The sequence below is a fragment of the Oncorhynchus gorbuscha genome, linkage group LG06 (assembly GCF_021184085.1).
Source record: "Oncorhynchus gorbuscha isolate QuinsamMale2020 ecotype Even-year linkage group LG06, OgorEven_v1.0, whole genome shotgun sequence".
Taxonomy (NCBI): domain Eukaryota; kingdom Metazoa; phylum Chordata; class Actinopteri; order Salmoniformes; family Salmonidae; genus Oncorhynchus; species Oncorhynchus gorbuscha.
This window is the reverse complement of record NC_060178.1, coordinates 15,176,931-15,198,714: the sequence shown is the minus strand read 5'-3', so window position 1 is coordinate 15,198,714 and position 21,784 is coordinate 15,176,931. Positions and strand designations below refer to the sequence as shown.

Sequence of the window (21,784 nt, the reverse complement as noted above, 5' to 3'; positions counted from 1 at the left end):
TTGCGTGACACAGAGCGCCTCCTCCCGCTTGTTTTCCTCTTCTTCTTTTATGATATTAGGCGGTCTGCACACAACATTAGAGGTGCATGCTGCCACCTACTGGATGGGGTGAAAACTGATCAACTTTAACTCAAACTATAAGGGAGAAGGGAAGGGTTAAAAAAAATACTCATAATATTCAACAAAAACAAAAAAAATACCGTACTCCTTCAGTTGGATTCAAATATCTTGTAACGGTTTTCTAGGTGTGGTGAAGGAGAGTCGGACCAAAACGCAGCGTGTAGATTATGATTCATGTTTAATGAAAAAACACACGTAAACACAAATCAATACAAAAACAATAAACGTAACGAAAACCGAAACAGCCTAAACTGGTGCAAACTAACAGTAGATAGTTACAAGGACACTAAGGACAATCACCCACAAAACAACCAAAGAATATGGCTGCCTAAATATGGTTGCCAATCAGAGACAACGATAAACACCTGACTCTGATTGAGAACCACTCCAGACAGCCATAGACTCTGCTAGATCACCCCACTAGCTACAATCCCACTATATACCAAAACCCCAAGACAAAACACACCACAATACAAACACCCCATGCCACACCCTGGCCTGACCCAATACATAAAGATAAACACAAAATACTTAGACCAGGGCGTGACAGAACCCCCCCCCCTAAGGTGCGGACTCCCGAACGCACCTCAAAACAATAGGGAGGGTCCGGGTGGGCGTCTGTCCATGGTGGCGGCTCCGGCGCGGGACGTGGACCCCACTCAGTTAATGTCTTAGTCCCCTCTCCTCGCGTTCCTGAATAGTCCACCCTCGCCGCCGACCGTGGCCTAGTAGTCCTCACCCAGAACTCCACTGGACTGAGGAGCAGATTGGGACTGAAGGACAGCTCGGGACTGAGGCAGCTCGGGACTGAGGGGAAGCTCGGGAGTGAGAGAAAGCTCGGGAGTTAGAGAAAGCTCAGGAGTGAGCGGAAGCTCAGGAGTGAGAGGAAGATCAGGAGTGAGAGGAAGCTCAGGCAGGTTGATGGATCTACCAGATCCTGGCTGACTGGCAGATCCTGGCTGACTGGTGGATCCTGGCTGACTAGCGGATCTGGCAGATCCTGGCTGACTGGTGGATCCTGGCTGACTGGCAGATCCTGGCTGACTGGCGGATCCTGGCTGACTGGCGGATCCTGGCTGACTGGTGGATCCTGGCTGACTGGCAGATCCTGGCCGACTGGCAGATCCTGGCCGTCTGGCACCTCTGGCGGATCCTGGCTGACTGGAAGTTCTGGCGGATCCTGGCAGACTGGCGAATCCTGGCTGACTGGCGGATCCTGGCTGACTGGCAGATCCTGGCTGACTGGCGGATCCTGGCTGACTGGCGGATCCTGGCTGACTGGTGGATCCTGGCTGACTGGCAGATCCTGGCCGACTGGCAGATCCTGGCCGTCTGGCACCTCTGGCGGATCCTGGCTGACTGGAAGTTCTGGCGGATCCTGGCAGACTGGCGGATCCTGGCTGACTGGCGGATCCTGGCTGACTGGCGGATCCTGGCTGACTGGTGGATCCTGGCTGACTGGCAGATCCTGGCCGACTGGCAGATCCTGGCCGTCTGGCACCTCTGGCGGATCCTGGCTGACTGGAAGTTCTGGCGGATCCTGGCAGACTGGCGGATCCTGGCTGACTGGTGGATCCTGGCCGACTGGCAGATCCTGGCCGACTGGCAGATCCTGGCCGACTGGCAGATCCTGGCCGACTGGCACCTCTGGCGGATCCTGGCTGACTGGCACTTCTGGCGGATCCTGGCTGACTGGCACTTCTGGCGGATCCTGGCAGACTGGTGGATCCTGGCAGACTGGCGGATCCTTGCAGACTGGCAGCTCCTTGTAGACTGACAGCTCTTTGCAGACTGGCACCTCTGGCTGCTTCATGCAGACTGACAGCTCTGGCTGCTTCATGCAGACTGACAGCTCTGACTGCTCCATGCAGACTGACAGCTCTGACTGCTCCATGCAGGCTGGCAGCTCTGGCTGCTCCATGCAGGCTGGCAGCACCTTGCAGACTGGCAGCTCCTTGCAGACTGGCAGCTCCTTGCAGACTGACAGCTCTGGCTGCTCCATGCAGGCTGACAGCTCCCTGCAGACTGGCAGCTCCTTGCAGACTGACAGCTCTGGCTGCTTCATGCAGACTGACAGCTCTGGCTGCTTCATGCAGACGGACAGCTCTGGCTGCTCTGAACAGACAGGAGACTCCAGCAGCGCTGTAGAGGAAGAAGGCTCTAGCTGTGCTGAACAGGCGGGAGACTCCGGTAGCGCAGGAGAGGAGAAAGGCTCTGATAGCGCTGAACAGGCGGGAGGCTCCGGCAGCGCAGGAGAGGCGAGGCGCACTGTAGGCCTGATGCGTGGTGCTGGCACTGGTGGTACTGGGCCGAGGACACGCACAGGAAGCCTGGTGCGGGGAGCTGCCACCGGAGGGCTAGTGTGTGGAGGTGGCACAGGATGGGCTAGACCGTGAAGGCGTACTGGAGATCTTGAGAGCAGTTTTGGCACAGGACGTGCAAGGCTAGGGATGTGCACAGGAGGCCTATGCTTCGCTCACCTCCAACACCGGTTCTGGTCTCCTCCTTGGCTCCTCACGATAAACAGGGAGAGTTGGCTCAGGTCTGACTCCTGACTCTGCCACTCTCTCCCTGAGCCCCCCCAAGACATTTTTGGGGCTGGCTCTCAGGCTTCCTTGCCAACCGTGTTCCCTCATATCGCCGGCTCCTCTCTCCGGCTGACTCTGCTCTCCACGCTGCCTCCACCTGTTCCACCTTTGGGCGGCTACACTCCCCTGGTTTAGCCCAGGGTCCTCTCCCATCGAGGATTTCCTCCCATGTCCAGAAATCCTTATTGCGCATCTCCTCTTTGGGCTGCTCCTGCCTGTTGACACGCTGCTTGGTCCGTTTATGGTGGGTGATTCTGTAACGGTTTTCTAGGTGTGGTGAAGGAGAGTCGGACCAAAACGCAGCGTGTAGATTACGATTCATGTTTAATGAAAAAACACACGTAAACACGAATCAATACACAATAATACATAAAAACAATAAACGTAACGAAAACCGAAACAGCCTAAACTGGTGCAAACTAACAGTAGATAGTTACAAGGACACTAAGGACAATCACCCACAAAACAACCAAAGAATATGGCTGCCTAAATATGGTTCCCAATCAGAGACAACGATAAACACCTGACTCTGATTGAGAACCACTAACCTCTATTCAGATCCTTACTCAGGCCCTGGAACCTGGGACGGGGGAAACACTTCACTCAATATTCCCTGTAACATTGTGTTTGAAAAGTTCTGGATATCCAGAAATATATTTTGCAGCCTTCACAATGATTATTTATTTATTTATGTATCCGTTATTTTACCAGGTAAGTTGACTGAGAACACTTTCTCATTTGCAGCAACGACCTGGGGAATAGTTACAGGGGAGAGGAGGGGGATGAATGAGCCAATTGTATACTGGGGATTATTAGGTGACCATGATGGTTTGAAGGCCAGATTGGGAATTTAGCCAGGACACTGGGTTTAACACCCCTACTCTTACGATAAGTGCCATGGGATCTTTAATGACCTCAGAGAGTCAGGACACCCGTTTAACGTCCCATCCGGAAGAAGACACCCTACACAGGGCAGTGTCACTGCCCTGGGGCATTGGGATATTTTTTTAGACCAGAGGAAAGAGTGCCTCCTACTGGCCCTCCAACACCACTTCCAGCAGCATCTGGTCTCCCATCCAGGAACTGACCATGATGTCTAGTTACTTAGATTTTTTTTATTTGTTTGTCCAGTGAAATTTGTCACTTGCGCAGTAAAGTCAACAAAGTCCACCTTCTTCACTGTTTGTGTTTCGGGATCCTTCTCCTGAACGGCATTCACCGCTGGCTCCTTCAGCTATTTTCACTGCCTCCACATAGGAGACCTGTTGGATAGCCCTGATCCTAGCTACTGTGACCTCCTTCATCTTTACAGGACACTCTGGGAACAAGTGAACATGATCCCCATCACAATTACAGCAACATGCTTCATCGACTACGACATATTTATTCCTTTAACAAACCCTTGCCACATGTCCAAACTTTTACAATTGTAACACTGCAACAGCTTCTGTACACACAGTCTCACCGCATTTCTCACATACCCAAGTTTACATGAGTCCGGAGAACCTCTTGATCAAAGAACAATAAAACTGCTAGGCTTTCCTCTTCTTTTTTTTCAATCTATCATTCAAGATTCATATTCCATTTTCAAATTCGTCCATCCAGCTTCCATATTCCCAACTCTGGAATCCTTTATCCTTCTCATCCTCTCGTTGTAGCTAGGTATAACTCCATTCCCTCAAGCCATTGGCTCTGATTTGTAGTCACCTATGATTTTATTAAATGAGGGTTTTAGGAGAGCTCTGCTCTCTGGTCAGTCAGTGTCATCTTTATAAAAGTGTTAGTTGGTGGGACTTATCTAATTTCAAATACAAAACCTGAAAGTTCATGTAGCTTTTGAGCAATGGTACTTAAGTAAAAATACTTGAAAGTACTACTTAAGTAGTTTTTGGGGGGTATCTTAACTTGACTATTTATATTTTGGACTATTTTTACTTTTACTTCACTACATTCCTAAAGAAAATGATGTACTTTTCACTCTATACATTTTCGCTCCCCCAAAAGTACATTTTGAATGCTTAACAGGACAATAAAATAGTCTAATTGACACACTTATCAAAAAACATCCCTGGTCATCCATACAGCCTCTTATCTGGTAGACTCACGAAACACATGCTTCGTTGGTAAATGTCTGAGTGTTAGAGCGTGCCCATGTCTATCTGTAAATACATTTAAAAAACAGATAATTAAGGCGTCAGGTTTGTGTAATATACATCCTTTGTAATTATTTATACTTTTACTTTTGATACTTAAATATATTTGATAAATTACTTTTGATACTTAACTTTTATTATAAACCAAATACGTTTAGACTTTTACTCAAGTAGTATTTTACAGGGTGACTTTCACTTTTACTTGAGTCATTTTATATTAAGGTATCTTTAGTTTTACTCAAGTATGGCAATTGGATACTTTTTCCACCACTGCTATTGAGCTGGCATATTTCGGAGCAGGTTAGGAAAGTATTTTCGCTAACCCTAACCCTTTTCCTAACCTTAACATAATTCTAATCTGCTACGTTAAATTCTCCTAACCTGCTGCTTAAATTCTCCTAATCTGCTATGATAATTTCACTTCCGGTCGTAGCTGTATCGAAGTGCCGTGTTTAGGGAATCTCATAAATAAATCTCATAAACGTTACCATTACATTGACTTAAAGTACTGATGAATTGCACCCATACTGATCAATTGCACCAGACACGTCCACAATTCCTGCATGGATTGAGAACAATTGCATAATCTGGAGGGACACTCTTCTACCCATTCCAGAGGATTCTGACCTGAAAGTAGATGTAAACAACTCACCGTTTCAGAACCTTTGGTCTCTGCCGGCTTGTTTTAAATGGTATTTTCCTTGTTCACAAAATGGTGGTCTTAGTCTATTCCCTTTATTGTTTTTCTTGATATAAATCCCCCCCAAAAGTTCTGTTCTTAGGTGGGGTGGATGTCATGTCCATTATTACTGGTTGTCTGACAAGATGATACGAATTGGGCCACTGTTGAATCAGCTGATGATGTGAGCAATGTTCCTGACAGTATTGAGTGTATGTAGCCTTATGTAGCCTACTCTAAAAAATGGCATGCGTGAATGAATGTATTATTTCATGAGCTGAATTATTACTTGACATCTGTGAGCATAACTTTCTCCTCAGGTTGAAGCAGATGATGGATAGAGCAGGGCACCCTGTAAATCCCAACCCCCCTTGCAGATGCAAGAGAAAGGTAAATATTGGCAAGCATTTTTTGAGGATTTGTTCAATTGATATTAACCACAGGAGGTTTGTGAGGACGGGATTGTGGTATTGGCTGGAGCGGAGTAGGTGGAATGGTATCAAATACATCAATCACATGGTTTCCATGTGTTTGATGCCATTCCATTTACTCGGTTCCTGACATTATTATGAGCCGTCCTCTCCTCAATAGCCTCCACTCACAAACATACAACATACACATATTAGCTGTTAACTTATCAATTGGATAATGAACAACAACACAAATACCAGAAACATACGTTCAATTTGAAAATAACTTTTGGGAAAAAAAAAAAAAAAAACAATAAACATTTACATTTAAGTCATTTAGCAGACGCTCTTATCCAGAGCGACTTACAAGTTGGTGCATTCACCTTATGACATCCAGTGGAACAGTCACTTTACAATAGTGCATCTAAATCTTAAAGGGGGGGGGGTGAGAGGGATTACTTATCCTATCCTAGGTATTCCTTAAAGAGGTGGGGTTTCAGGTGTCTCCGGAAGGTGGTGATTGACTCCGCTGTCCTGGCGTCGTAAACAGCTTGGGTCTCATAATATATATTTTTTTACATACAGTATATTACATTTAAAATCATGTTTGGAGAATGCCGCCGGAGGAGATGGCTGCCGTTTTACGGGCTCTTAACCAATTGTGCTATTTTGTGTGTTTTTTGCATTGTTTGTAACTTATTTTGTACATAATGTTTCTGCCACCGTCTCTTATGACCGAAAAGAGCTTCTGGATATCAGACCAGCGATCACTAACCTCGAAGTGGACGAAGATATTTTCTTTAACGAGTCGGATGTGAAGGATTTACTTCACATACCCGACCAGGCCCAAAACCTTGTCATTAACATGAAGAGAAGACGCCGATACAGGGGACGCAGGTTTGGGTTCCTTGTGAAAATTCATCAGCGAGTGGGTAACCCACCTCTTACATCGTTCCTACTGACCAATGTGCAACGATTGGAGAATAAACTGAATAGGCTCCGTTCAAGACTATCCTACCAATGGGAGGTAATATCTTATGTTTCACAGAGTCGTGGCTGAACAACGAAATGGATAATATACAGTTGGCTGGTTTTTCCATGCATTGGCAAGACCGAACAGCTGCCTCCGGTAAGACAAGGGGTGGAAGTCTGTCTATTTGCCAATAAATCTACTATTACGGAAGTCTCGACGTATTGCTCGCCTGAGGTAGAATACCTCATGATAAGCTGTAGACCACACTATTTACCGAGATAATTTTCATCTATATTTTTTCTAGATGTTTATTTACCACCACAATCTCATGCTGGCACTAACACCGCTCTCAATGAGCTGTATACTGCCATAAGCAAACAAGAAAATGCTCATCCATAGGCGGCGATCCTATTGGCCGGGGACTTTAGTTCAGGGAAACTTAAATCCGTTTTACCTCATTACCAGCATCTTACATCTGCAACAAGAGGGGGAAAAAACTCTAGACCACCTGTACTCCACAAACAGAGACGCGTACAGAAATGTGTACAAAGCTCTCCCTCAACCTTCATTTGGCAAATCTGACCATAATTCTATCCACCTGATTCCTGCTTACAAGCAAAATCTAAAGCAGGAAGTACCAGTGACTCGCTCAAAATGGAAGTGATCAGATGACGCAGATGCTACCCTACAGGACTCTTTTGCTAGCACAGACTGAAATATGTTCCAGGACTCATACGGTAGCAATGAGGAGCAGGGTTAGGGAGTAACGGATTACATGTAAACTGTTACATGTAAGGTATTACAAAAAAAGGGTAACTGTAATCCCTTACGTTACCAGCTAAAATATTGTAATCAGATTACTGATACTTTTGAAAAACTAGATTATCATTTTGAGGATTACTTTTAAATTGAGAAAGGATGTTTGCAAAAAATAAATATCCTACCCTTACACCCAGGTGGTAAGGGTAGGCTACAACACATCTGCCACGCTGATCCTCAACACGGGGGCCCCTCAGGGGTGTATGCTTAGTTCCCTCCTGTACTCCCTGTTCACTCATGACTGCATGGCCAGGCACGACTCCAACACCATTGTTAAGTTTTCCGATGACACAACAGTGGTAGACTGATCACCGACAACGATGAGACATCCTATAGGGAGGTCAGAGACCTGGAGGTGTTGTGCTAGGACAACAACCTCTCCCTCAACGTGATCAAGACAGAGGAGATGATCGTGAACTACAGGAAAAGGAGGACCGAGTACACCCCCATTCTCATCGACAGGGCTGTAGTGGAACAGGTTGACAGCTTCAAGTTACTTGGTGTCCACATTACCAACAAACTATCATGGTCCAAACACGCCAAGACAGTCATGAAGAGGGCACGACAACACCTATTCCCCCTCAGGAGACTGAAAATATTTGGCATGGGTCCTTAGATCCTCAAAACGTTTTACTGCTGCACCATTGAGGGATATATAGATTGGTTGCATCACTGCCTGGTATGGAAATTGCTCGGTCTCTGACCACAAAGAGCTGCAGAGGGTAGTGCGTATGGCCCAGTACATCACTGGGGCCAAAGTTCCTGCCATCCAGGACTTCTATACTACGCAGTGTCAGAGGAAGGCCCTAAAAATTGCCAAAGACTAATGCCACCCTAGTCACAGACTGTTCCCTCTGCTACCTCATGGGAAGCGGTACCGGAGTGTCAAGTCTAGGTCCAAAATGCTTCTTAACAGCTTCTACCACCAAGCCATAAGACCCCTGAACAGCTAATCAAATGGTTACCCGGACTATTTGCATTAACCCCCCCTGCTGCTACTCGCTGCTTATTATCTCTGCATAGTCACTTTACACCTACTTACATGTAGAATTACCTCAAGTAATCTGTACCCGATTACTCGAGCTGATTTGTTTATTTAGTAAATAGTCTTCTTAACTCTTATTTTTCTTAAAACTGCATTGTAAGTAGGGCTTGTAAGTAAGCATTTCATGGTACGGTCTACCTACACCTGTTGTATTCGGCGCATGTGACAAATAACATTTTATTTGATTTATTTAGCAAAAACGTATATTTCTAAACTTGAAAAAAACTACAATAAATAGATACATTCAGTTTACATTTATTGTATGACAATCTTACAATTATACCTACCATGCTGTTTCACCTGTGGTGGCCTTGAAGTTTTACAGTACCGTAGTTTTACTATTAAATACCAGAGAGTGGATAGACATCTTTGAAAACAGGAAGAAAATCATTGATTCTTTGAAACTACAGAAATAATACACAAAGTCCTCTTCAGAATTCAGTGACATTGCTTCGGCACAAAGGACTGAAAACTAAGTTGAGATGTGTGGGTATAACTCAGACTTTCAGCAAAATCTTAAACTCATCTTGCACCAATGTGACGGTTGATGCTGTAGTACACTCCCACTGCATCTTGGCTGTTGTCATCTTAGTATCAATTCAGCATATTTTTGTTTGATTGTGATGACCTCAAAATCAGACTGTGGATCAATGCTCTGGAAGAAATGCTCTTGGTGAAAACCTAGAATCTTCTCTCACACGTAGGAGTGATGTAACCTGACCTAAGACAATGCTCACAGTCTGGAATACACATGGGGTTTGACACTGTGACAGAGATGCTCTTGCAAAAAATCTAGAATCTTCTTCCATGAGTCTTCCTGTGCAACGGCGTGAGGTTTGGCGAGGCCTCCCCACAACACGACCACTGCAAAAGTTGGAATGACTGCTTTAGATATAAGACATTTGAGACATGGTATTCCTATGACTGTGTAATGTAGACCTACATAAAAATGCATTCAAGTTACAGTACATAAGAAAAATATAGAACTGTAGGATCATTTGTGAACTAGTTTCATCTGGTGTGGTAATGTTGAGCTAGAGCAAAACATTGCAAATCCCTGTGGTCCCAGAGGAATGTATTGGGAATCCTATAGGCGCACAAGAACTATAAAAGCACAGTCTGTCTGCATGAATGACTCTGCAAAGGCACCTCTCTGTTGTCCTGGCTGCAACACAAAGGTACAAGCCCTGCAGTGGGGACCATAGGGAGGTTCAATCAGGTGACCAGCTCCAGGGTAGGACAGAGTGGTCAGCAGGTGACTGTTCCCTGCTCTCGCCATCATCTGCGTCATCTGAGATGGAGCAATTGATAAACTTGAACAGGGTTCATATCCAAGCAATACTTCTCACAAGAAATTATCCCATTGACATCAATGCATGATTTACCCTAAAGCCTGAGTTCAGCTCATGGAGAATACATCCATTCACGCAAATCCATTTTAAGAGTAGGCTACATAAGGACACACTGAATATTGACAGGAACATTGCTCACATCATCAGCTGATTCAACAGCGGCCCAATTAGTATCATCTTGTCCGACAACCAGTAATAATGGACATGTTATCCTCCCCACCTGGGAAAAGAACAAAAAATATTGATTTATATCAAGACCACCATTTTGTGAATGAGGAAAATATAATTCAAAACAAGCCGGCTGAGACCCAAGGTTCTGAAACGGTGAGTTGTTTACATCTACTTTCAGGTCAGAATCCTCTGGAATGGGTAGAAGAGTGTCCCTCCAGATTATGCAATTGTTCTCATCCATGCGAGACTTATGGACGTGTCTGCAAACACATGGTCAATGGTCAGGTGCAATTAATTAGTACGTTGTCCTCTCCCAAAGTCAATGCTATGCCAATATACAAACACATTCATATGCACATATACACAAACACAGGTACAAACTCACTCTTTCATCACGTTGAAGGATTCCGCAATGGACTGGTTGGCTTTGAGTGTAAGAACATGGCTGCCACTGATGCACACACAACATATTGGCTAAAAAGGTAGACAAGTGGTCATTTACACTGTACACATTGGATAATTACATTTTTTCCCCAAGAAACATACATCATTTAGACTCATATAGTGATCAATAAAATGTATAGATAGACATGAATGCAATTTACTTTCCAATATCACTGCATGCAACATGGTAAACATTTCGCAACTACAAATCGGAAAAATCATACTGGTGCATTACGACAGGGACATTATTGGTCTGGTGCAAGTAACAATGCATGTTTATCCAGAAAATGAACAGGAGATGAAAGGACTTGCATAGAGACGTACTTTTACAGTTTCTGAGAAGACAGCGAGGGATAAAGCGACTGAGGCACCAAAGGACGTGCCAAGCAGGGCAATTTTGTCAGAGGCCACTAGAGGGTAATCCTGCAGCAGTCTAAAAGCATTCTGAGACAAGAAATCAACATTATACAGTATGTAAGACAGTGGTTTTCAAAGTCCCCAAGTCAATTCCTCTTTTGTATCTCCATATGAAAATGGGGCAGATACACACCTCAATGTAATGGAAGCCAATGGTAGCAGCTTTCTGTGCATCTGGGAAGAGGTACATTAACGCCATGGCAGCAAAACCGTGGGATGCTAAGAGAGCAGCTCGATATTCCACCAGGCCGCCACCACCTCCCCACATGTCTAAAACTCCAGGGAAGGGTCCGGGACCTTCAGGATGACATGACAAAAACATTATTGTTAGTGTCTACCTGAGAGCAGAGCATGCATCTTTACATCCATGTACTGTATAGTTCTTTAGCTCTGTCCTCCATAGTGATGGGGTCAGATTTCGAAACTTTAAATATCGTTAATCATCAGTTGTACTAGAAACATGAGGAGTGCCATAGTCTGGTTGTTACACCAGAAGTTAATGGTTATCTGTAGGAGGAATGTATATGGTGGAGGCAATTAAGCTTGGAATGTACTGAGTGAAGGAAAGAGGATCACATGTTGGCAGGCACCGATAAGGGTGGAGAGATGTGGTTTGGTGAGGAAGGGTGCTGAGGTGCGGTCAGGTCACATTAAGGGAGAAGGAACAGTTTGTTGACACCATCACTTAACTTCCTGTCTAGTAATAAAGATGTAATGTTTAGAGAGGAGGAGACTCCTAAACTGGGGTATATATACTGCCACTGGTGGAAACATGTCTTTGTCTTATGCAGCTGTATGACCCAATGGGTGAATGAACATGGTTTTAGCTTTACTAATCATTTTCCAAGGTTAATTTAAACCTAAAAGTAAATCATTCATGTATTGTTGTATGTGTCTTGAACCTAGTTCAAGCAACTAAAACATACACTCCCCTTGTAGTGAATGCAGTTACAGTGAACAACCACCGATACAAATTGTCCTGCACGGATGTGATCACTCAGTATACTAGGCATGTAGTTTACCTGGTGGCAGGAACAGGGTACCTGTGACCCCTCCCTCTGTGATGTCGACCCTGCGGACTCCGGGGGACATGTACCAGCGCTCTGTGACGACACTCGCCAGGGCCACCTGCTCCCTGAACCCCTGACTCATGTGTCCCCTGTACACAGAGATGGTCACCACCATGGGAGTGTGGACTTCTTTGATCCTGAATCTAAGGGTCAGAAAGTACCAACAGAATAGCTGGTAGCATCATTACATATGGTGGCAGCAGTGGGATACTGAGAGGTTCAAAAGCACACAATCTCCAAAAATGAAACGTTAACTAAATCGGATGTGGTTGAAGTGCTTACCTGAGTCCAGTTCTACTGCCAGGTATTGGTCTCATGCTCGCCAACAAACCCATTGGATCAACACCCTCATATGTGCCCCCAAAACTTTCATCTTTGGCAACTATAAACAAAAAACAAGGTCCAAACTTTTGGTAACTACATGCACATAAAGTAGCACAGAGATTAATTTGCAATTAAAATGTGTCTACTTTAGCCAAACATTTTTCACTTACACTGAGCAGTCTGTCAAAATATTAGTCACATACTTTTTTACCTCATTCAAGTACTTGATGATAATAGATCATTAACCTCGCCATACTATATCAATCTCAGACCAGTGGTGTAAAGCATTTAAGTAAAAAAAATCTGTACTTTACCTTTTCAAAAATAAAATTATGTATTTTTTACTTTTTAAAATAATTTTCTGACACACAAATGTACTCCTTACATGTTAAATGCTTAGCAGGACAGGAAAATCGTCCAATTCACAAACTAATCAAGAGAACACCCCTGGTCATCCCTACTGCCTCTGCTCTGGTGGACACAAATGCTTAGTTAGTAAATTATGTCAGAGCGTTAGAGCGTGCCCCTGGCTATAAATAAATGTTTAAAAAAATGTGCCTTCTGGTTTGCTTAATACAACGAATTTGAAATGATTTATACTTGTACTTTTCATACTTAAGTATATTTTAGCAATTGCATTTACTCTTGATACTTAAGTACATTTAAAAGCAAATCATTCTAAACTTTTACTCAAGTAGTATTTTACTGGGTGACTTTCCCTAATACTTCTATGAAGGTACTGTCTCAGAAAAAGATGATTTAGCATTATTACTGAATGTTTCCCATTGGTATTTAGAGGTGTTTCTTTAGAAATTGGTTAAAGATATGATGAAATAATATCTCTCACCTGTGACCCTTCCCTGAGCATCACTGACATAGTGCCCAAACGCCTCCCAGTAGTCTGTGTCTTCTGACTGATGTAAAGAATGCAGTGTGACCTCCTGTGTCGGTGGTAAGTTCCCCACAACCACATGGAACTTCTCATCAAAGAGGGCTCTCCATGGTTTTACAGTCAACACAGGAATTGAATTCATGTCACAGATTGTTGTAGTGGAAATGTCCTCTAAAACAAATGCATTGACCCTCTCGTAATAGAAACTAAGAGAAGATGCACCTTTGTTTGTCTGAACTGGCTGAACACTATATTACAGAAGTGTTCTGGTGATAAGGATAACAAATGATATTTACAGAAATGTTCTGGTGATATAAGGATAACAAATGATATTTACAGAAATGTTATTGGATACTTTGCCCTTACAGGGACTGCCCGTGCGTATTAATGAACTATGACTTAATGTATTAGATCACTGTCCTTGATCTCCCACGCACTTTGTCATCAACAAAGAACCGGATATCACCAGTTTAACATCTAACTCCAGACAAAATATTGCATGAAACAGCCTTTATCATGGGTCTCCTTGACATTGAAATCAATTAATAACATTCAACAATGAACATGTCAGAGCATACATTTCTCTAAACTTTACAAACAATATTTATCAGACCTCAAAACAATATTTCAAAAAGTGCTTTAGAGCCTATAGTCCATACAGCTACGGCCATTGAGCAAAAACTGTTTATTGGAAATCGGAGCAGTGGGAGTCATCACTGTAAAAATATAGCACTTTTGGTGTAAACAGGCTAATGCTAACCCATTTCTTAAAGGCCCAGTGCAGTCAAAAACACGATTTTTCTGTGTTCTATACATATTTCCACACTATGAGGCTGGAATAATACTGTGAAATTGTGAAAAGGATGATAACATCCTTTTAGTGTAAGAACGGTATGAAAAGACTGTCTGAAATTTCAGCCTGTTTTGGTGGGTTGGAGTTTTGGCCTCCCTGCCTAGTTAAAGCTGCAATATAACTTTTTGGGAGACCCGACCAAATTCACATAGAAATGTTTGTTATAGATCTGTCATTCTCATCGAAAGCAAGTCTAAGTGGTAGATCTATTCCATGTCCGCAATTTCTATGCTTTCCGTTCTTTTTTTTTTTCAGTTTTGTACACCAGCTTCAAACAGCTGAAAATACAATATTTTTGGTTATAAAAAATATATATCACCGCGGTTTAAATACTTGCTTGTTTTGTCACAAACTGAAATTAGGCAAACTATTAGAATTTTAGCACCCAGGAAATGGCAGTGATTTCTGAATAATGCATTTTTTATTTCACCTTTATTTAACCAGGTAGGCTAGTTGAGAACAAGTTCTCATTTACAACTGTGACCTGGCCAAGATAAAGCATAGCAGTGTGAACAGACAACACAGAGTTACACATGGAGTAAACAATTAACATGTCAATAACACAGTAGAAAAAAAAAAAAAAAGAGTCTATATACATTGTGTGGGGAAAGAGATGAGGAGATAGGCGAATAATTATAATTTTGCAGATTAACACTGGAGTGATAAATGATCAGATGGTCATGTACAGGTTATATAGAAATATATTTAATATGAACAAGTATAAAGGTTGCTGCAGTTTGCATGGGTTGAAATGTTTTCTTTAACCATATGACCTGATTAGAAAAATGATCTGTTTCCATCATAGCTCATATAACATTTATTTATTACTATGACATACTGTTCAACGTGGGTCCAGAGTTGGTTAGGTTACCAGATCAGGAAAAACTCTGAGCCCCAGGAAAGTAATTTGCCCCTCATGACTGCATTTCGCTACACTCACATTAACATCTGCTAACCATGTGTATGTGACCAATAAAATTGGATTTTGATTTGACTGTAGGACCTGTGGGGCCACCTTTGAAATCAACACACAATATTACAAATTAAAAACATATCCAATTTGTATGATAGTATCAGCATAAAAAATAAGTAGCGACCGAGCGAATATGGGCTTCCATAGTTTTACATGGCTCAGTGGAGCCAACTACTGTGTCCATTTCAGAATGGAGCATGCTGTAAAGCTGTAACTGTAATTTCAAATAAAAGTCTCAGATATTAGGAAAATGTCTATACATTTCAGTTGTTTCAAAAACTTTGCTCTGCTATTAACATATATACTATAGGACTGTTGGGCTGAATGAGAATTCTGTTTACAATGATTCGCTTGGAGGGGGGTGGGACAACTGTAGGGTGAGTGCGTGACCTTGTGAGGTAACGTCCGAGATGTGATCATTTTGTAAATTTACATTACAATAGTGTCACTTGAGAACCGATACCTCTCGAGAACCCCTTGATATTTTGTGAATGAGAATAGTGACTTTGTTTGATATTAAAATGGTCAAACGGAAACAATCACAGTAAGGTACACAACAGTTATCCAGAGATGATTTGATATTCAGATAACTGACCATGAAAAAAAGCAATGGGGTGAGTTCTTACATTTTCAAACGCTTTCTTTTATTCAAGGAAGATAATTTTGTACAACCTATTAGTAATAGCGCCTTCGTAAAAGTAGAAATGCACAGTAGTAAGTTATCAGGTTCAGATACATTATTGCTTGTGACAGCAGTAAAACTGGAAAGAAAGCAGTGATAAGGTCTATTTAATTGAAATGAAAGACTGTATGAAACATTTGTAACAATGCACTAATCTGAGAGATCTTCTCAATCTTTGAACGTTATGGTTCGTGTAGATCACCAAAACCAGGAGAAAGGGAATGACACCAAATTTGGATGAAGACATCGGCTTGTTGATTTATGTGGTTTATTGCATTGGATGCACACTTGTCAACATAATTATTTTTTTCATCACATCTCTGGTGAGAATTAAGATAAGTCATAATTACAAAAAATGTAATAATATGTCTGTGTCTCTGGCCTGGTCACAGATTTGACTGTGAGGTCACATCTGTGCTTCTATATAGGTGCTCCTCTAGAAAAGAAAGGATCTTCTTCCAGGAGTCTTCCTGTGCGTAACAGTGTGGTGCTGTCTCTCCTCCCCAAAGAACCACCACTGCAATCAAATCAGGAGGGGAAGCAGCAAACATAAAGAGAACAAGTGTGATTATTCCACTGCTTCACACAACCCATTTCTAGATCTTTGCTAGAAACAGCCATGGAAACAACCATTACTTTTAAATTGCTCTTCAGACTGACAGTATGTAATGTACTTGATTTAAGTTCTATTTATTGCCTCGTAAAACATTAACAGGGAGTAATTTGTCTATCTCCAGGAAAAACAAACAGCATGTGTGACGAGAGTACTTCACATATTACCAGACAAATGAGTCATTGCAACCATATCACTGTGATAATGTGTGTTGTATTGTCGATTAGCAGTAGAAAATGACACATCCCCAAAACAGAAAATAAGATACTGTCAAACTGTCTCTGATAATAACAAGGACACAAACACACCACACACACAACCAACGTTAAATTACACTTTTGTTTTGTCCCAGCCACCATGAAGTTGCTGGCACGGATATGAGGACTATACGGTGGTTCAATCAGGTGACCAGCTCCAGGGTAGGACAGAGTGGTCAGCAGATGACTGTTTCCTGCTTTCTCCATCATCTGCTTCATCTGAGGAGGCACAAGAACTCTTTCAGTTCTACATCAAAGTGTTAGGCGTCAAAAACATACTGTAAAAAAATACAGTAGAACCACTTAATAATACATATTTCTGCAGCAATCCAAGCATTGTTAAAAAAATGTACTCACGTCCTCTGCTGACTCAGTAGCAGGCCAGTTTTGGTCATCCTCACCCACAATCATTAGAACAGGACATTTCAGCTGCCCCACCTAACCAGGACAGAACAGTAAACCATGGGGATAGACAATGCTACATACCTTATAAAGTCAAACAGACAAGGGAGAACAGCTATAAAGTGAGTACAATGAGGGTATAGGTTAAAATCAGGGTAAAATCCAGTTTGAGTTAAACCCACATCCACTTTCTTGGTTGGATCAGTTGGAATGGGTAGGAGCAGATCCCGCCAGATCACTCGATTCTCCTCATCATAGCGAGTGTTACGGACGTTTCTAGGAAATTAAACACACAGACGAGTAAGTTCAATTGAATTATTATTAGAGGATCAAAGTGGAAGCACAAATGCATACACATCTTTAAACATGTGATAGTACACATACTTATTAATCTCGCCGAAGACATCAGAGAGTGAGCCTTTCACCGGCTGGACATGACTGCCACTCACACATACCAAACACCTGGGCTGAGAGAGGACCAACAGTTTAAGACACCGAAATACGAACAAATACACACAGACAAAAACACAAATATATACACACATCTACACATTATTCTGCCAGTGTGGTAAGAGCACTCTACCTGAATCACAGTGGAGTACACAGCCATCCCCAAAGCCACTGAGGTCCCAAAGGACAAGCCCAGTATCGCTATACTGTCCCCACACACCTGAGGGTGCTGTTTTAGAACAGTGAACGCAGCCTAGAGTGAAAAATAGAACATTTAACATCATTTACATTTAAGTCATTTAGCAGACGCTCTTATCCAGAGCGACTTACAAATTGGTGCATTCACCTTATGACATCCAGTGGAACAACCACTTTACAATAGTGCATCTAAATATTTTAAGGGGGGTGAGAAGGATTACTTTATCCTATCCTAGGTGTTCCTTAAAGAGGTGGGGTTTCAGGTGTCTCCGGAAGGTGGTGATTGACTCCGCTGTCCTGGCGTCGTGAGGGAGTTTGTTCCACCATTGGGGAGCCAGAGCAGCGAACAGTTTTGACTGAGCTGAGCGGGAACTGTACTTCCTCAGTGGTAGGGAGGCGAGCAGGCCAGAGGTGGATGAACGCAGTGCCCTTATTTGGGTGTAGGGCCTGATCAGAGCCTGGAGGTACTGAAGGCAAGCACCATGGTCTTGTAGCGGATGCGAGCTTCAACTGGAAGCCAGTGGAGAGAGCCAACGTGAGAGAACTTGGGAAGGTTGAACACTAGACGGGCTGCGGCGTTCTGGATGAGTTGTAGGGTTTAATGGCACAGGCAGGGAGCCCAGCCAACAGCGAGTTGCAGTAATCCAGACGGGAGATGACAAGTGCCTGGATTAGGACCTGCGCCGCTTCCTGTGTGAGGCAGGGTCGTACTCTGCGGATGTTGTAGAGCATGAACCTACAGGAACGGGCCACCGCCTTGATGTTAGTTGAGAACGACAGTTTGTTGTCCAGGATCACGCCAAGGTTCTTAGCGCTCTGGGAGGAGGACACAATGGAGTTGTCAACCGTGATGGCGAGATCATGGAACGGGCAGTCCTTCCCCGGGAGGAAGAGCAGCTCCGTCTTGCCGAAGTTCAGCTTGAGGTGGTGATCCGTCATCCACACTGATATGTCTGCCAGACATGCAGAGATGCGATTCGCCACCTGGTCATATGAACAACAACTGTGGTTAGTGTGTCCGCCCTGAGAATGGAAGGTTGGGAGTTCGATCCCCGGCCAAGTCATACCAAAGACTATAAAAATGGGACCTGATGCATCCCTGCTTGGCCCTCAGCATTAAGGAGATAAGGAGATAGATTGGGGGTAAGGCCCTGCGATAGACTAGCATCCTGTCAAGGGGGGGTATCACACTACAGAAACAGGAGATATAGTGGGCTCCTGCCCTATCATTCGTTCCGGCTCGCACAAACCAAGGATCGTGCAAGGCTACTTACTAAGACTGTCGTACAAAATTTGACTTTAAATTGTTACCACAGCAGTCATATTTTGACACAGGATATTTGGTTTCTTTATTACTGTAGTAATAACTTTATTAAATATTAATGTAAGTACCATAAAAAAGTGGGAGAAGGTTACATTTGAGTAATTTAGCAGATGCTCTTATCCAGAGCGACTTACAGTAGTGAGTGCATACATTTTTCATACTTTTTCTATTGTAGGAAATGGTCTAGTTGTCTAGTCATGTTCTCTTTAAGGTTCATACTTCAACATACGTAACCCAAGGACACATTTTACAACACACTATTAAGATAAGAACTAAACCCAATGTCAGTTCCTACAAATAACAGTTGAATGTGTCGGTTGGACAAAGGGATTGGTTGGACAAAGGGATTGGTTGGGCAAGGGATTGGTTGGGCAACGGATTGGTTGGGCAAGGGATTGGTTGGGCAAGGGATTGGTTGGGCAAGGGATTGGTTGGGCAAGGGATTGGTTGGGCAGACAAGGTGAACAAACCTTTGGATGAGCTTTGTGGGTTTAATTACCTACAGCTTATAGCTTCCTTCCTGAATAAGAATACACCATATACATATCACCTTGTGAAAGTAAAATATATGCTTCATATCAGTTGATCACTGTCATTTGAGGCACCTATGACACTAAATATGACAGTGCAGATCAGCCAAAATGCAGTGGTCTAGTAATATATACTGGTACCTCAAAGTATTCGTTCCCCACATGAGAGGTTGAGCCCCCAGAGGTCCGGGGTGTCATGTACTCCAGGGCCAGAGAGACAAAGCCATGCGACGACAGGAGGGCAGAGCGATACTCCACCAGACCGCCACCTCCACCCCACAGGTCCAACAGGGCAGGGAAGGGCCCGGGTCCTTCCAACACAACATGGTCTGTTCAGACCTGGGCTATATGCACTCCACTTATGATAATCATATCTAAATCATATCTTTGGATGATTTTAATTGTAATTATTGAAAGTGAGGTGTATGTAGCTAAAAACTATGACATACCTGGTGGCAGGAATAGGGTCCCTGTGACCCCTCCCTCTGTGATGTCGACCCTGCGGACTCCTGGGGCCATGTACCAGCGCTCTGTGACGACACTCGCCAGGGCCACCTGCTCCCTGAAACCCTGACTCCTGTGTCCCCTGTACACAGAGATGTGAACCACCATGGGAGTGTGGACCTCCTTCTTCCTCAACCTAAAATTACAAGACATTGTTTATAATTCAACTGGTGTCCTTTGATGACAAAATTACAACTTTATCAATGTATTATTTTTAGGGAGTTTCAGTTTACCTGAGTCCAATTCTACTGCCAGGTACTGGTCTCATGCTCCACAACAGTCCCATGGGTTCCACGCCATCATATGTCCCTCCTAAACTAGGATCATTGGCAACTGTAAAGATATTTGGGTAGTTTATGTGAGAGGGTTTTAAATATGAATTGAACTCTTCAGAATATTGATAACCGATGTGTGACATTAAATAAAAGTAGCCTACCATTTACAAATCCTGTAGCATCACTAACATAGTGGCCAAAGGCTTCCCAGTAGTCGCCATCATCTGAGTGGATCAGCGCGTGCAAGGTGATATCTTGATTTTGTGACAAATTTTGGACGATTAAACTGAACTTTTCATCGATTAGTCCCCTGGATGGGTGAAGCAAAAGCATGGGCGGCGCTGCTTTTTCCGTCATCCTGTCAAAATTGCATAGAAATTTCCTCTCAACAAAGAGACACCGACATATAACGTTAGTAAGTAACTTAAATTGTGAAATGGGACACCAAAGTTAAGGAGGATCAAAGTTCATGTTGACAGACTGAGCGTCATTGGCTAGAGCTTGAAAGAATCAGAGCAGCATGCATTGGAAGTGTTTACCTCTTACAGTAAGTAGGCTACTGTGTAACAACCAATTCAGACAACAATAAACAATATAGTATCACACAGCAGTTATTATCGCCCGCACAAAAGAAAGTGTTGCCTAATATACCATATTCTGGAAGTCTTAATTAATAAAGTTAATGTCGCCAGCTTCTGCAAAACGTAGCATATAACGTTACGCAGTTTTACCAACTTGCCCGTGTTGTCCTTACAAATGCTGTAGGAAACGGCTTTTGCAATTAGGTGTCGATGCCTTCTGTATTGGGTCGGCAAATTGTGCCTTACAAGATTTGCATTGCGTGTCTTATGCTTTAAAAATCAAAATCCCGATGGGCTAAATTTCTCTCGAGTCAAATTCAAAACAGTGGAAGTCCGGCAGTGACAGGACTGGGGCAGAGCGAGACGACTCAGTGGAGGATGTTTTTTTAAAGGTGGAACATGGTTTGCCAACTTAAAGGAGGCTCGACATATTGTAGAGGAAGTTAGGTAGGCTAATATGCTACAGGTTTTTTGGTAGAATACTTTATTTGAACGAAGTTTTGTAACCTATGTCTAATAATTGCTACAAAACATTTTATAGCATTTTTATAGCAACGAACTGGAGGTTTGAACTATGTAGTTACATGCCAAAATTGCATTCTAAACTGAAGATCATGATTAGGTGATTATTGGAGTCAGGTGTGTTAGCTGGAGCTGGGGTAAAACTGTGACACCAATCAGAACC

At 43.1% G+C, this 21,784-nt stretch overlaps 2 protein-coding genes across 7 annotated transcripts; both read right to left on the bottom strand.

The window, feature by feature from the left end:
• Nucleotides 1-9,056: 9,056 nt before the first annotated feature.
• Nucleotides 9,057-12,426, bottom strand: LOC124037396 (acyl-coenzyme A thioesterase 1-like). The gene is made up of 9 exons (XM_046352097.1): nt 12,422-12,426; nt 12,194-12,384; nt 11,305-11,468; nt 11,079-11,198; nt 10,696-10,784; nt 10,477-10,570; nt 10,279-10,359; nt 9,937-10,078; nt 9,057-9,651 (listed from the first exon to the last, which is right to left on the bottom strand). Exons 1-9 carry the CDS (start codon nt 12,424-12,426, stop codon nt 9,521-9,523), a joined length of 1,017 nt encoding a protein of 338 aa, XP_046208053.1. The 3' UTR covers nt 9,057-9,520.
• A 3,789-nt stretch (nt 12,427-16,215) lies between these two features.
• LOC124037588 (peroxisomal succinyl-coenzyme A thioesterase-like) lies at nt 16,216-21,476 on the bottom strand. 6 transcript variants are annotated; one of them, XM_046352443.1, is made up of 11 exons: nt 21,273-21,474; nt 20,680-20,876; nt 20,477-20,576; nt 20,189-20,379; nt 19,881-20,050; nt 17,821-17,940; nt 17,622-17,704; nt 17,420-17,513; nt 17,193-17,273; nt 16,913-17,054; nt 16,216-16,482 (listed from the first exon to the last, which is right to left on the bottom strand). In XM_046352443.1, exons 2-11 carry the CDS (start codon nt 20,873-20,875, stop codon nt 16,352-16,354), a joined length of 1,308 nt encoding a protein of 435 aa, XP_046208399.1. In that variant the 5' UTR covers nt 20,876; nt 21,273-21,474; the 3' UTR covers nt 16,216-16,351. The 6 variants fall into 6 exon arrangements, with proteins under 6 accessions (XP_046208399.1, XP_046208396.1, XP_046208398.1 ...); XM_046352440.1 differs by having other exon boundaries at nt 16,339-17,054; nt 21,250-21,476; XM_046352442.1 differs by having other exon boundaries at nt 16,339-17,054; nt 21,254-21,476.
• Between the last annotated feature and the right edge of the window lie 308 nt (nt 21,477-21,784).